This window comes from Ipomoea triloba, chromosome 9 (genome assembly GCF_003576645.1).
Source record: "Ipomoea triloba cultivar NCNSP0323 chromosome 9, ASM357664v1".
NCBI lineage: Eukaryota > Viridiplantae > Streptophyta > Magnoliopsida > Solanales > Convolvulaceae > Ipomoea > Ipomoea triloba.
In genome coordinates this window covers 462121-474984 of record NC_044924.1, presented here as the reverse complement: position 1 = coordinate 474984, position 12864 = coordinate 462121, and the positions used below count along the sequence as shown (strand labels likewise).

Genomic DNA, 12864 nt, shown 5'->3' with positions numbered 1-12864 from the left:
ATGAATTACCACAGAAGAAGCATAGCTTCCTCATTTCTGGATGCTTTTTCTTTGAACCCTCTACCATTCCCAGTTCTTCTAGTCCTAGCAGTGGTTTGCATCTTTCTGGTTATCCAATGGTTCGTTTCTTACGAGGACGTGGTTGAGTCCGCCAAGGAAGGCTTTGGTTGGGTGCTACTGCCTGTGCCTCTGCTGTTGCTATTCCCCGCGCATTGGCTGTCGAGTACCGAAAACCTGGAATGGATGTTGAGTGTGCCGCCATGGGCACGTCAGAGAATAATGTACTACTGGCCATCGGAAGGGAGCTCGCCGTGGGGCGTTGCAGCCTTGATCATTTTGTTGCTTGTCTTGCTTCAGTACCAGTCCACTTTTCTTGGTATGTGGTTTTAGTTCGTTTAGTACTATAATTAACTTTGTACTCTGCTTGTTTAAGTTTAACAAATACAACCAAGTTAAGTTGCTTTTAATAATTAGAATGTGAGAATGTTGTGGTTTACTACTAAATGAGACAATTAGAATGCTTTTTTAATTGGAGATACGGGTCGGGCTTTAGGCTAAGTCAATAAGTCGTGAACCAAAGGCAACTCGAGTTGCTAAAGTTTTAAGTATAGTAGTTAAAAATTTGGTCACCTTCTTTCAAAAAAAAAAATAATAAATTTGGTCACCTTCTTTTGAAAGAAAAATAAATTTGGTCACCTTCTTGCCGATTCGGTGGTTTTGCAACGGTTGAACGACTGGCACCTAAGATCAAGATCAGATCACATGAATTAAATCCAAAAAGCAGCTCAATCTGAGGACTGGGATTGTCTAACAAGTCAAAAGAATAACTACAATTGTCAATCTTTTAATAACATTATATAAATACATGGATACAAGGAAGTTAGACCATTATAAGGTAGGGAGTAGTTGAAATTACATGAATACAGAAAAACTTTCCCCACACCCACTTCAGAGTACAAGGAAAACACCTTACAAGAAATAGCAAATTAAGGGCTAGTCCTTGTGGCAGGAATATCCTTGCCTCACTAATCAAATGTATTGTAATATGGAACAGCTATTTGGGTAGAAAAGAAAACCAGGTAAGGTATAAACTGTAGAAAACCTGGCTCTTATTCTACTCCCTTCATTTCTCGTCTTTCTTTGAGTCACCAACTACACTATTTGATGAAAACGCCTGTACACTATGAGACGATGAACACCTACTAGACGAACTTCCATCTGTGAGGCTGTTGTTCTCCATTGACCGTTTTTTAGCCCTCCTTTGTCCAGATGAGAGTTCCTACATAAAGTGATATGTTCAATATATATAAATCATGACAAGATTACTAGATTTCCCTTCAACTCACAAAACATTTCCCTAACCTGTTCCGAGGTAGATCCAGGTGTCTTGAGCTCTAGATCTGTTGCAACTTCATTTGAGTCCTCACTTCTTTCAATCCTGCTCTCTTCTTGATCTGACTTGTGTCTAGAATCTTGTTTGCTTAAACCATGGGTCCTACTACTGGGTTGAACAGCTGGAGAGACGTGTGTGGATGGCTGCTCAATGATTGTTGTTGGAGTCATATATGGAACAAAAGTTGAACAAGGATTGGGGATAACAGCTGGATTCTGATTCCCAAAAAATGGGTAAGCTTGCATTGATGGATGCATAGGAATTGGTCCAGTTGGAATTGGCACGGGCACTGGATATGGGTATGAAGGAGGATGCATGACTAAAGGATGATCCATCCCAGCCCATGGATACATAGTCCTAAGTCTTTGTTGGTATTGAGCATTCAGGCTTTCAATATCAGATTTAATAGATGCCTTCTCTTCTCTAAGATCATTCTTTTCTTGAGTCAACTGTTTGGGACAAAAGCGGCCAGTGAATATATACTGGAATGAGACACATGACTACATCACAGAAGGGTAAAAGATCACTTCAGAAAGTCAAGAGAAGATCACCTCACGGCATTCTTCAGTAAGAGCTGTATACTCCGACTTAAGCCTGCTAACTTGATCACTCAAATCCTTCACCATTTGAATCGTATCGGTGAGAATAGAGGCTTTATCGTTTTTAGGCCTATCAGGATCTGCACATGAAGTTTGCTGCGGGATATTAAAATTCCTGGACATTCAAAAAACACAACCACTCATCAAAGAGAAGTTAGTGTACCAAGTGTGTTTCCCAATTCTGTGAACTGCTCATTCAAACGATCCCTCCTCAACTTCTCTCGATCAGCCTTCTGCACTTTCCGTGCAGCAATAGAGTCTCTCAGTTCTGCTTCTGGGCGGTCCTTAGCACTATATGCACAAAAAGATGACAAAACAGTAAGCATAAAGGAATGCTAAACAAATGGCAGCCAAGAGCCAACTAATACAACCAATTAAGAACACCAGTAAAACAGCTTTCGAATCATAGTAACACCACATTTTCTTCCACTTTCATTCACTTAATCAAATATAGTAACAGCAATCATTTAAGAAGTTGTAATATTCAGCAAACATTCATCTGAGTATAACCGTAAAAACTGTTCACCTCAACCCTATTGCTCTACGTTAATATGCAACTAAACATCGATAATCAAAGAGAAGCAATCTCACAACACACACACAAACAACCCTAATTCATGCATACACAGTTAGCTAGGGCAAACCTGCAAACGGGAGGTAGCCGATGTAAGCTCATATCAGGAAGAGGCTGCTGGCTGAATTCCGGTAACGATGTGGTCGGAGCGTTAATCGACTGATAAAAAGCACCGGCGTCGTGGTTCGATCGATCCATGGCTGCGATGATTGCTGTGCCCTGTGTGGGATTATTGATTCACGACTAGTGGGCTATCGGGTTTATCCATTATCCTCATTCCTTGCCAAACTTCACCAATATTCAATTGCGCCGCGAAACTCTCCTCTTATTGTATTTTAATCCATGCCAATTCTATATTTGCAATATTTAACCACATTCTTATTCAATACCGCGTTTGCTGCCGCTGGTTTTCAATTACCGCATTGAACTTGCAAGGTTGCGTTACGTTTGAGAAAATAAAATGATTTTATATCGAGGGTGGATCAATATGCAACTCACTAATCATTGCCAACAACATATATACCTTTTACTCTCATTATACTTTTAATATAATAGTTTCCCTTTAAGTTATTAAAAAAAATCATATAAATACTTACAATTTCAATAGGTGTCCGTTTCGAAATGGTTGCCGGTGCTTTTTGCCATAATATTGTCAGAATTTTGTCGAAGGTTTGCCAAAATTTTAGTGACATGTAATTACATATCACCAACCGATTTTTTAGTCTAATTGCTCTCAATTTATATGTTTAAGGGTTTAATTATAATTTTAAATGTTTAATAATTTTAAATGTTTGAAAGCTTAATTGACTTTTTGTGTATATTTATAGGTCTATTTGACCCTTCTCTCGAAAATTTATATATTACTTTTCGCATTCTGTTTAGAATATGCCACATGGCATGATACTCACATGAATATTAATTGTTGAGAATTTACTGAGCTCGCACTCGTCATAAGCAACTATTTAACTTAGGCTTTAGACCTTGAGATTTATCTCACGCCTTATTTTGTTAAGTAAATAATCATCTAAAGTCGCTTGTATAGAACTCCAGTTTCCTGGAACCTTGAACTTCGGTAAATAATCATTCAAAGTTATTTCATTTTGTAAATAACTTATGATCTTGAACATTGTCGTTTTGATGGGATTGGGGAGAAGTGAAGATTAGGGGTTGGTTTTGGATAATATTGATATTATCTAATTTGTTTAATTGGATAATATCAAAAGCATTTGAACTTATCAAAACTCTTCGTATCCTAACTATAAATATAACATCTCATTCATCATAGAGAACACCATAGAAACATCACAAGTTTTGAAGAGATCACCAAATGATCATGAAAATAAAAACCCTCCATAAAGATCCCATCAAACATATTGATTTAAACCTTCTATTTTTTGAATATCAAGTCATTTGAGTAGTATTCGAGGGAATCAAGACATACAAGTGAAGAATCAGAGAACTGCATAGAGATATATGAAGAATTAGAGAATTGCTAAGAGATCTTGTATCCACACCAAGGCATGAAGAATGCACAAAAATCTTGTACCCACATCAATATGTAATTCAATTTTTTTTTTATTCACAATGACGAATTTGAAAAAAATGTAATTACATGTGACAATTTAATCAGTAGAAACCATATTAAATATTAATTGTAATTTTGTTAAAATTTATAGATTAATAATTTAAAACCTTTTCAAATTCAATAGATTAATTGCTATTTTTTAAAATAGTTGGATGCTTTTTCCAAAAAATAATGTTGCAAATAAATCATATTAAATGTTAATGAAAAATTGGTCAAAGTTAACAAACCGTAGATAGATCAAGGATTAAACCAATCCGTGTCCAACCAGACCCTTGGGCGCATGGGCTGGGTGTTGGTCAACTCCTTAAAGAAGATCGTCAAAATTTCACCTTGCCTTTTCCTTCTCACGAACCTCAGCGTTCACGGGTCACGACTGTGTGCCTCCGCATACTTCCTACCTCGGCAATGACGATTAGGGTTTTCTTCCTTCTCGCTCTCATTCTCTTCTCCGCCTCATCTTTGCGAGGTATGCTTATCAGATCGTGACATTTTTCTGCCCAAATTTATGTTCAAATGCTTTTTCTGCATGTTTACCTACGACTATCTATATTTTAGACATTCAAGACAAATATCTGCACATTTCGCTGTAATTTTGCTCGCTTTTCGATTCGTCAGGTTTCAAACGAGTTTAGAGTTTTCTTAGATTATGCGGATCTAAATTATGCTAGTTTCTATAGATGCGCATGCATTTGTCTCTCTGATTGCAATTGATCCTTCGAAATACGTATCATGTCAATTGATTTATATTTTTTGTCTCATGAAGACTGCAACCATGCAGCATGCTGGATCGGAAAATACTATTCATTTTTGCTTGCTTTATATTTGGCAAATCACGTCACCTTTAAGGAAAGCAACATTTCCAACAAGAGCTGGCTTTCAAAGAAAAACATTAAATTGAAACCAAAAAGGAAACTAGAAATGGTTTCTTACCCTTGATGTCCAAAAGTTTTAGTATTTGGCAGGAAAACAAGAAAGGATGTTGATTTAGTCAGGCTTTTGTTTGACATGGTAGTTCTAGTGTTATGCTTTCGCTTAATCTTCAGTTAGCTAATTAACATAGGTATTGCATTTAGCTAAATCCATTCTAATAAAAAAGTGTATTATATTGAGATTATCAGACAGTTTCTTTGAGTCGTTCTAGATTTCTTACCATTTCAGTCAGTATATCACTATGGTAGCAAGTTGCATTTTGCAGTTCAATAAACTTTTGGGTAATGACATTCATTCTCATATAATATTTGATTTTTGATTCAATGAGGTTGCTAGAAATATGTTGTTGGAAATTATAATAATGTTTTCTTTGGATTCTTTATTGTTTTCTAATGTTTTTCTCTTTTGCCTACTAGTTACTAAATGTGAATCAGAAGCTGAAGCTGAAGTAGTTGAAGGTACTGAGGAAGGAGGAGATCTTGGAATAGTTGGTGAGGATGCTCAAGATTTTGGCGAGGAAAGTTTAAGTCCAGCTCCTGGAGTTGATACAGTTTGTGTTTTCCCCAAAAACCCTTCTAAGTGTTAGTACTTTTGTGTTCTAGTTCTGTGAAGTTTCTAGTTTTGCTCTTTGGGAAATGCATTGCTTGACCTTTCTTTTATTTATTTATTCAGCTGTTCCAGCTGGAGAGGAGAGTGAACTTATAGTTGGAATGAAAAATGATGGTAATTTCTGTTGCTTGGTGCTCTGATTTTGGTTTTGGTTCATTTAAAGCATTTGGGTTTCTTGTGAGTCTTCCCTTATAGTCTACAGTTCTTTACAATGCCTTTATTGCCATAGATCCAAAGTTATTTCTTTAGTATTTTCCATAGTATTGCATGAATGCTGCTTAATGCTTATTTTCCCCGACTTTTGGATGGTCAAAACAGGGGAATCAACACTGAATGTCTTATTCGTCAAGGCCACTCTTCATCTTCCTTTTGATCATCGCTATTTAGTTCAAAATCTCACTACTCAGGTAGTGGCTGCATTCCTTCTTTTACATTATTTTTGCATGGTTACCAGACTTCAATATAGTTTATGGTATTTCTTTCATGGGTTTGTGAGTATTAAGATATGATAAGTAGACCTGCATACTTGAGGATTTTCAGTAATTCAACTGCTTGGGTCTTTGTGACTGGAATATGCCATTCCTAGAAATGTGCTATATCTCAGATATTTCTTGTTATTTACCAAAAAGGAAAGATATCATCAACTCTCATCCAGAAAGAAATGTTGAAGTGAACTGAACCATGCTTTGCATTAGGGATTATGTGTTAGAGGTGGGTAGCAAATGAACCTAACCTAAGTTTGCATTGGTCTCAACCCTCAAATCTGTGGTTTTTGAATCCTTAACTTATACGTATGTACTGAGGCAATTTGTTCATTTAGCAGTAAGAATGTGCTCTCTATGCCTTGGACATCAGTATTGCTGTGCATGTAATTAAAAAATCTTCCACTTCATATGCCATTTTCTAAGTGGAATTCTCTTTTGAACAAAGGGATATGCATAGATTTAGGCGGAAGGCTGCAGCCACTGTTAACTTGTAACTGTTGGGATTTCACATTTCTTTTACATGCTTCAAAGTTATAATAAACTTCTACTTTTCTTGCATTTTCTAGGGGTTTAGCAACTCAACAATTCCTCCTTCTGCCCAAGCAACACTTCCATATATATTTGGTGTCAGCAAATTCTTGCAGGTTAGTTAATCAGTGGTGGTTCCACATTGGTAGTAGTGGGGGTGCTTGTGCCCATTCAGTTTTGGAAAGTTATACTATATTATGTATAGCAGTGTAGTTTTAACAAATTCTATTATGTAACTTACAATTTATATTTTATAGTGATTTCCCCCTAGTCAATTAATTTTAGAAAATCTTTATATTACTAAGTTTGCCCCACTCATATAAAGTTCTGGATTTACCCCTGGTAAGTTTGATTGTTGAACTGCATGCCCTTATTTATTCCAAAAAAATGCTTATTTCAAAATTATTATTTTTGTTTAGATCCTTTCTTTCTTTGCTCAAACACATCATGTTATTACTTATTGCAGCCTGGAACATTTGATCTTGTTGGAAGCGTTATTTATGAAATAAACAGGCAACCTTATCAAAACATATTCTACAATAGCACTATTGAAGTCACTGAGCCTGGAGGCCTTGTCTCTGTTGAGTCTGTTTTCTTGGTTTGTCTTGGAGTTGCCTTTGTTGCCCTTCTTGGGTTCTGGATTCGTGATCAAATTCTAAATTTGTCAAAGGTGATTAGATATTACTACATTTTACATGATCAATCCATCCTATAATTGTCCTAAGTTTCTGGCCTAATGAAAATCCTAAGCTTGTAGTATTTATTTTTCTTCCCCATTCTTCAGAAAACCAAGAGGGCTCCGAAGGCAAAGGTTGAAGTTGGAACTGGAACAACAGATGCCTCAATGGATGAATGGCTGGAGGTTTGTTATTCACACATATCCACACTCATTTCTGAAACTCTCAAACACTATTTTCTGAATATGCTTCTCAAATGGCTTTGATATATATTCATGAAAATTGCTATAAATGGGATGTTACTTCAAAATATGCGATATGATATACAACTGGTTTATATACAGGGAACTGCATATGCCCAGTCTCGGTCCAAATCAAAGAAGAAGTAAAGGAGAAACTTTTGTAAGTCGTTTGAGGCAAAGCTTCAGAGTTCTCGATATTGAGGTAGTTAACATCCTCCTCCACTGTTGTAGCACTACTAAGAAACCACCTTACCCATTTTTTGGTTGGTCTGAAGATGAGATAGACAGGAAACACTTTTGTTAAAGACACTTTCATATCACACTATTCCTGTTTATTCCTCGTTTCCTTGAATGGTTGTTGGTTGTCGTTGGCAACACTTCCGTCTCTTTTCTTCATATCCTATTATCCTGCAACCAGTGGAATGCAAAACCAAACCATTTGGTGCATTATACGTAGCTCTGAAGTCTGAACTAATCAAATAAATTTTAAAAAAATACGGAGTAGTTGTTTTTTGAAATAATACGGAGTAGTTGTTATCCATATATAATGTGCAATTTTTTAATATTTAATTTATATGTAGAATTATCAAAATTTAATGAAATTGACTATTAGTAAAAGAGAACTAAAGTTGAACACAATCACCAAGTAATGTTACGATTATATATTTAATGTACACCTATTACTTTCGAGTATTAGATTTTATATTGTTTTTAATAATTTTATTATATAATTCCCTTACCAATCATTCTAAATTGTTGAATTATTAGTTTTTTTTTGGGTGGGGGGGTGTTCAAAAGTGTGTTGTCTTTGGGAGGTGCTATTTAAGTAAACCACACTTAAAAGCACACATAATCAGTTGCATATCATTTTCTGGGTTGTAGCATTTTCACATTTCTTAGTCATAACCATAACTGAAAAACAACCATAATTAATACGATTCTCAACATTGCAGCTATACCAAGTAACTATTGATGTGACTATACAGCATACGCTCCTCCATCATCTCCTATTCAGTGCACAGTGTTATAATAAAATTATTACCACTTTTAGTAAAGACTCAATAAGCAAAACCCCGTGATTTACGGTAAACAATATTAAAAAAAAAAAAAAAGTCGCTAATTTAAAATTACAATTATTGCTCTTATGAATTATTGGTGCATTATAAATTTATACTCTACCGTACCCTGGGCCAGGGGACACTTGGGGAGTAAAATTCAGTTGACACAAGTGAATCCACCCATGTGAACTTCATGGTGTGTCTTCATCATAATTATAAGTATCCTGACATTTATGCATCCTGAATTGCAGAAATTGATAATAGGAAAAAGTGTCAAATAGGCCACTGAACTTATCGCTTTTGTGCAATTGGGCCATTGAACTTAAAAAGTGTGCAATTCAGCCATCAAACAATCAAAATTTGTGCAATTGGACCATTTTTACAAAAATTTTCTGGTAAAATTCAATTATATTACTAACATATATGTATTAAAAGTGGCATTTTCTTCTACAATACTAGTTGGGAGTCAATATTGAAATGTTTTTAACTCAAATTGAATTAAAAATTTTTGTAAAAATGATCCAATTGCACAAATTTTGCTTGTTTGATGGTTGAATTGCACACTTTTTAAGTTCAATGGCCCAATTGCACAAAAGTGATAAGTTCAGTGGCCTATTTGACACTTTTTCCTTGATAATATAATGCATCAACAACAGAAAAACAAAAAGAATAAGTTAAAAAAGAAAAAAGAAAAAAGAGAGAGATTAGTATGGGTAATACAATATAAATTCTCAATTTGACCCTAAGGCATAGTGTTTCCAATTAATGAAAGCACCTACTAAGTAGGTTGACGTATAGGTTGGAAATACAGTTGAAACTTGAAACCTCATTTATTGTGGAAAATGGCTCTTTGCAATATAAGTGGTTTAATTTTATTTTATTGGAGATTTGTTGTTATACACATTTATTAAGAAGCTAATTACGTTATTGATTGATTGATCGTCACATGTATATTTAAACGATCTCCGCATAAGTTGGTGTCTTAAAGGGTGCTTGTCATTTTTGGATGATAGATTGAGTGTTACATTTACACGTAATATATAATTGTATGTACAAACATTTATCATTTTAGCATCTATCAACTATTACTTCTTCATGTGCATGCATATAGACGAATGTGAGTTAAGTATATGAAAATTGATTGATACACAAATCAATTAGTTGTGCTCATTCAATTTTTTTAATGTGACAGCTTGTAATCACTATCTGAAGGTATGTTTTGAGTGAAACTCGTTTTGTGATCCTAATCGGATAAGGAGCCTAATCGAATAAGGAGCCTAATGGAGTAGATTAATTATATTACATGTAAAGCCTAATCGAATAAGGAGCAAAATGGAGTAGATTAATTATATTACATGTAATCATTAATATTCGATAATAAAGATAGCACTAACCTTTAGTCGTAGCTGAATTAATGATGGTCGAGTGATTTGGACTGCAGCAAAATTTATATTTCTACTCACCCTCCCTAAATGATGTATGAGGAATGCAATGTGAGCAACTAGAGAACTGCTGACCTTATAGGCTTATATAACCACAATTGTAGTTGTGTATCATTAGGTCTCCTAAACCTTAACCAGACTCCTGAATCCTAGCTATTAGGTTTTAGTGTTGCACCACATATCAAACACTTATTATCACTTTATCCCAATGTTATAATAATAATAATAGGCCGGAAAACGTTACATAGTTGTGTGGTGATTTAATCCTAAATTATTACAAACGCGTTCAAGTAACAAAGTGGTGGGGAAATCAGTCAGCCTCATTGCCTCTGCATGGAATTGGTGGGTTCAATTTTATTTTTAAATGTATATGAATACAAAGTGACCATGCCTGTCAAATCGCTCTCATTGACACAAATTCTATCATATCATTTTAGCATCAATTATTCTCCTTCATGGGCACATGCATGGACGCGTTTTAGGTTTTTTTTTTTTATGTTACATTAACCGATTTGTGTTTACTATTAAATTATAAACCTTGAACCCTCATCAATAGTTGATAATATAGAAATTAAAATATAAATTGTCACCATAAAACTAATCTAAATTAATTTAACTTGAATTGGGTAGTGCTCAAAGGGTTTCCTTTACCTTTTATCATTAACATAGTGTATCATACAAAAATTTCTCCTGATATTTATATTAACTATCCATTTACTTACCAATCATCTCGATCAATCAAGCATGGTAAAAGTAGCCAAAGTTTAAAGTGGTGAAGTTGAATGGTGAGCCTACCCGGCCAATATAATGTGTGTCGGTGAGGCGAGGGTTTCTTAGCTTCATTCCATTATAAATAATATCCAAGGGCTTGTGATACCAGTCACCAAAGCAAAGCTAATAAGCTGCGCTAAAGCTCATCAAATAGTCACAATGGGGCTCAAGTCCCTTAGTCGTCGCGGAATCCTTCTGGGATTTCTGCTGTCTTTTTTCCTAGTTGTTAACGTGAATTTCTGCTACGCTGATCAAGGTGAAAAGACAGTCCAGGTTGTTGGATTCGGAGAATGTGCTGATTGCAAGGAGAACAACATTCAGACTACTCAAGCATTTTCTGGTACATACATATCTACCTATATTTTGTTTGTTCATTAGTTTTAACAACACATCAGAGATCTTGTGGTCTAGTGGCACCCAGTTAAACTCTCATATGGAAAGAAATGGATGACTCTTTGTGCTTGAAAGTAGTTATGAACAGATATAATATGGTTTCAGAGCTTAGGGTGAGCATTGACTGCAAGCTCGAGAATGGGGAGATGCGGACGAGAGGAATGGGGAAGCTGGATAAAGACGGCAAGTTTGAAGTGTCGTTGCCGGCGGCGATTGTGAAAGAAGACGGCGGATTGAAGGAGGAGTGTTATGCTCAGCTCCACACTGCATCTTCTGCTGCACCGTGCCCCGCACATAACGCCATTGAAGCTTCTAAGATCGTTAAAACAGGTGGAAAACTGCAGGGATTTGAAGCCGCCGGAAAACTGAAATTCTCGGCAGCCATTTGCGCTTCAGCTAGTTTCTGGCCACCCTTTTATAAGAAACCCTTCTTCAAGAAACCGCTTCCCCATCCTTTCCCCTTTTATAAACCAAAACCACACCCAATTTACAAGCCCAAGCCAAAGCCACCGATTTACATTCCTCACGTCCCCATTTACAAGCCCAAACCAAAGCCACCGATTTACATTCCTCACGTCCCTATATACAAGCCCAAGCCTAAGCCACCGATTTACAAACCTCCAACTCCCGTGTACACGCCAACGCCAAATCCACCTGTTTACAAACCTCCGGCCCCCGTGTACAAGCCAAAGCCAAAGCCACCAGTTTACAAACCTCCCACGCCCGTTTATACCCCAAAACCGTTTCCGCCCGTCCCAATTCACAAGCCTTTTCCAAAGCCACCGATTTACAAACCACCATTTTATAAGCCGCATCCCTTCCACAAGCCATGGCCACCGGTTTACATTCCTCCCTTCAAGAAACCATGCCCACCACCCCATGGCTAGGTGCTGCCGCATGTAGGCTCTATATGCAGTGATTCAGCTTTAAAATTTCATCTTGCATGCACAATAAAAGCAAAGCAAGAAGATTAAAGATGTAGTAGAAATATGCAGCTAGGTTGATTAGTGGAAGGGAGTGCAACTTTCTACTTATTTGCATGTGTTTGTTGGCTTCAAATAGCTTCTTGGTTTGCTAAGCTAGTTTGCTTGTGATTTCAATCAAAGTTTGTATTAAGTTTCTACGCCACTATGCATATTATTGTGACTAAATGTGATCATTTGATTAAGTTGTTTGTTCAATATTATTATCTTCTAACCTTTTGGATGAGTCCCTACAAGTTAAATTAGAATCCTTAAATTTCAACTTTGATCAGCTCAATATATAAAGTGAATAAAAGCTTTACATTAGATAACATTATTTTTTATAAATATTAAAACTTTAACTATTATGAATAACATACACTTTAGTCTATTATTCTTTTGTCCATCATTCAATTTTTTTTTTGAGTACGTCCATCATTCAATTTAAAATACTCTTTGCAATTATTTTTGGATTAACACTTGACATTATAGTTATTACATTACCAACCGCTTTAAACTAACAATTCTTTTGAATAAATTTTTAAAAATTACATTAACCTTTTCCAATCCATTTTAAGTGGTCCAATTAAAGATCACATCAACCGATCATTTACAA

The 12864-nt window shown here is 35.8% G+C and overlaps 4 protein-coding genes across 4 annotated transcripts; 3 read left to right on the top strand and 1 right to left on the bottom strand.

Annotated features, from left to right (window-relative positions):
• Nucleotides 1-390, top strand: LOC116028933. Its single transcript, XM_031270789.1, has one exon. It carries the CDS (start codon nucleotides 1-3, stop codon nucleotides 388-390), a length of 390 nt encoding a protein of 129 aa, XP_031126649.1.
• Nucleotides 391-803: 413 nt separating this feature from the next.
• On the bottom strand, nucleotides 804-2940 carry LOC116028531 (transcription factor bHLH121). The gene is made up of 5 exons (XM_031270265.1): nucleotides 2637-2940; nucleotides 2156-2283; nucleotides 1945-2072; nucleotides 1363-1842; nucleotides 804-1279 (listed from the first exon to the last, which is right to left on the bottom strand). Exons 1-5 carry the CDS (start codon nucleotides 2762-2764, stop codon nucleotides 1124-1126), a joined length of 1020 nt encoding a protein of 339 aa, XP_031126125.1. The 5' UTR covers nucleotides 2765-2940; the 3' UTR covers nucleotides 804-1123.
• Nucleotides 2941-4459: 1519 nt separating this feature from the next.
• Nucleotides 4460-8069, top strand: LOC116028528 (translocon-associated protein subunit alpha-like). The gene is made up of 8 exons (XM_031270261.1): nucleotides 4460-4617; nucleotides 5498-5662; nucleotides 5754-5804; nucleotides 6009-6097; nucleotides 6742-6819; nucleotides 7170-7373; nucleotides 7488-7565; nucleotides 7725-8069. Exons 1-8 carry the CDS (start codon nucleotides 4557-4559, stop codon nucleotides 7767-7769), a joined length of 771 nt encoding a protein of 256 aa, XP_031126121.1. The 5' UTR covers nucleotides 4460-4556; the 3' UTR covers nucleotides 7770-8069.
• Nucleotides 8070-11007: 2938 nt separating this feature from the next.
• On the top strand, nucleotides 11008-12472 carry LOC116029441 (proline-rich protein 4-like). The gene is made up of 2 exons (XM_031271453.1): nucleotides 11008-11233; nucleotides 11392-12472. The coding sequence occupies exons 1-2, from the start codon at nucleotides 11053-11055 to the stop codon at nucleotides 12171-12173; spliced, it is 963 nt and encodes a 320-aa protein (XP_031127313.1). The 5' UTR covers nucleotides 11008-11052; the 3' UTR covers nucleotides 12174-12472.
• Nucleotides 12473-12864: the final 392 nt, after the last annotated feature.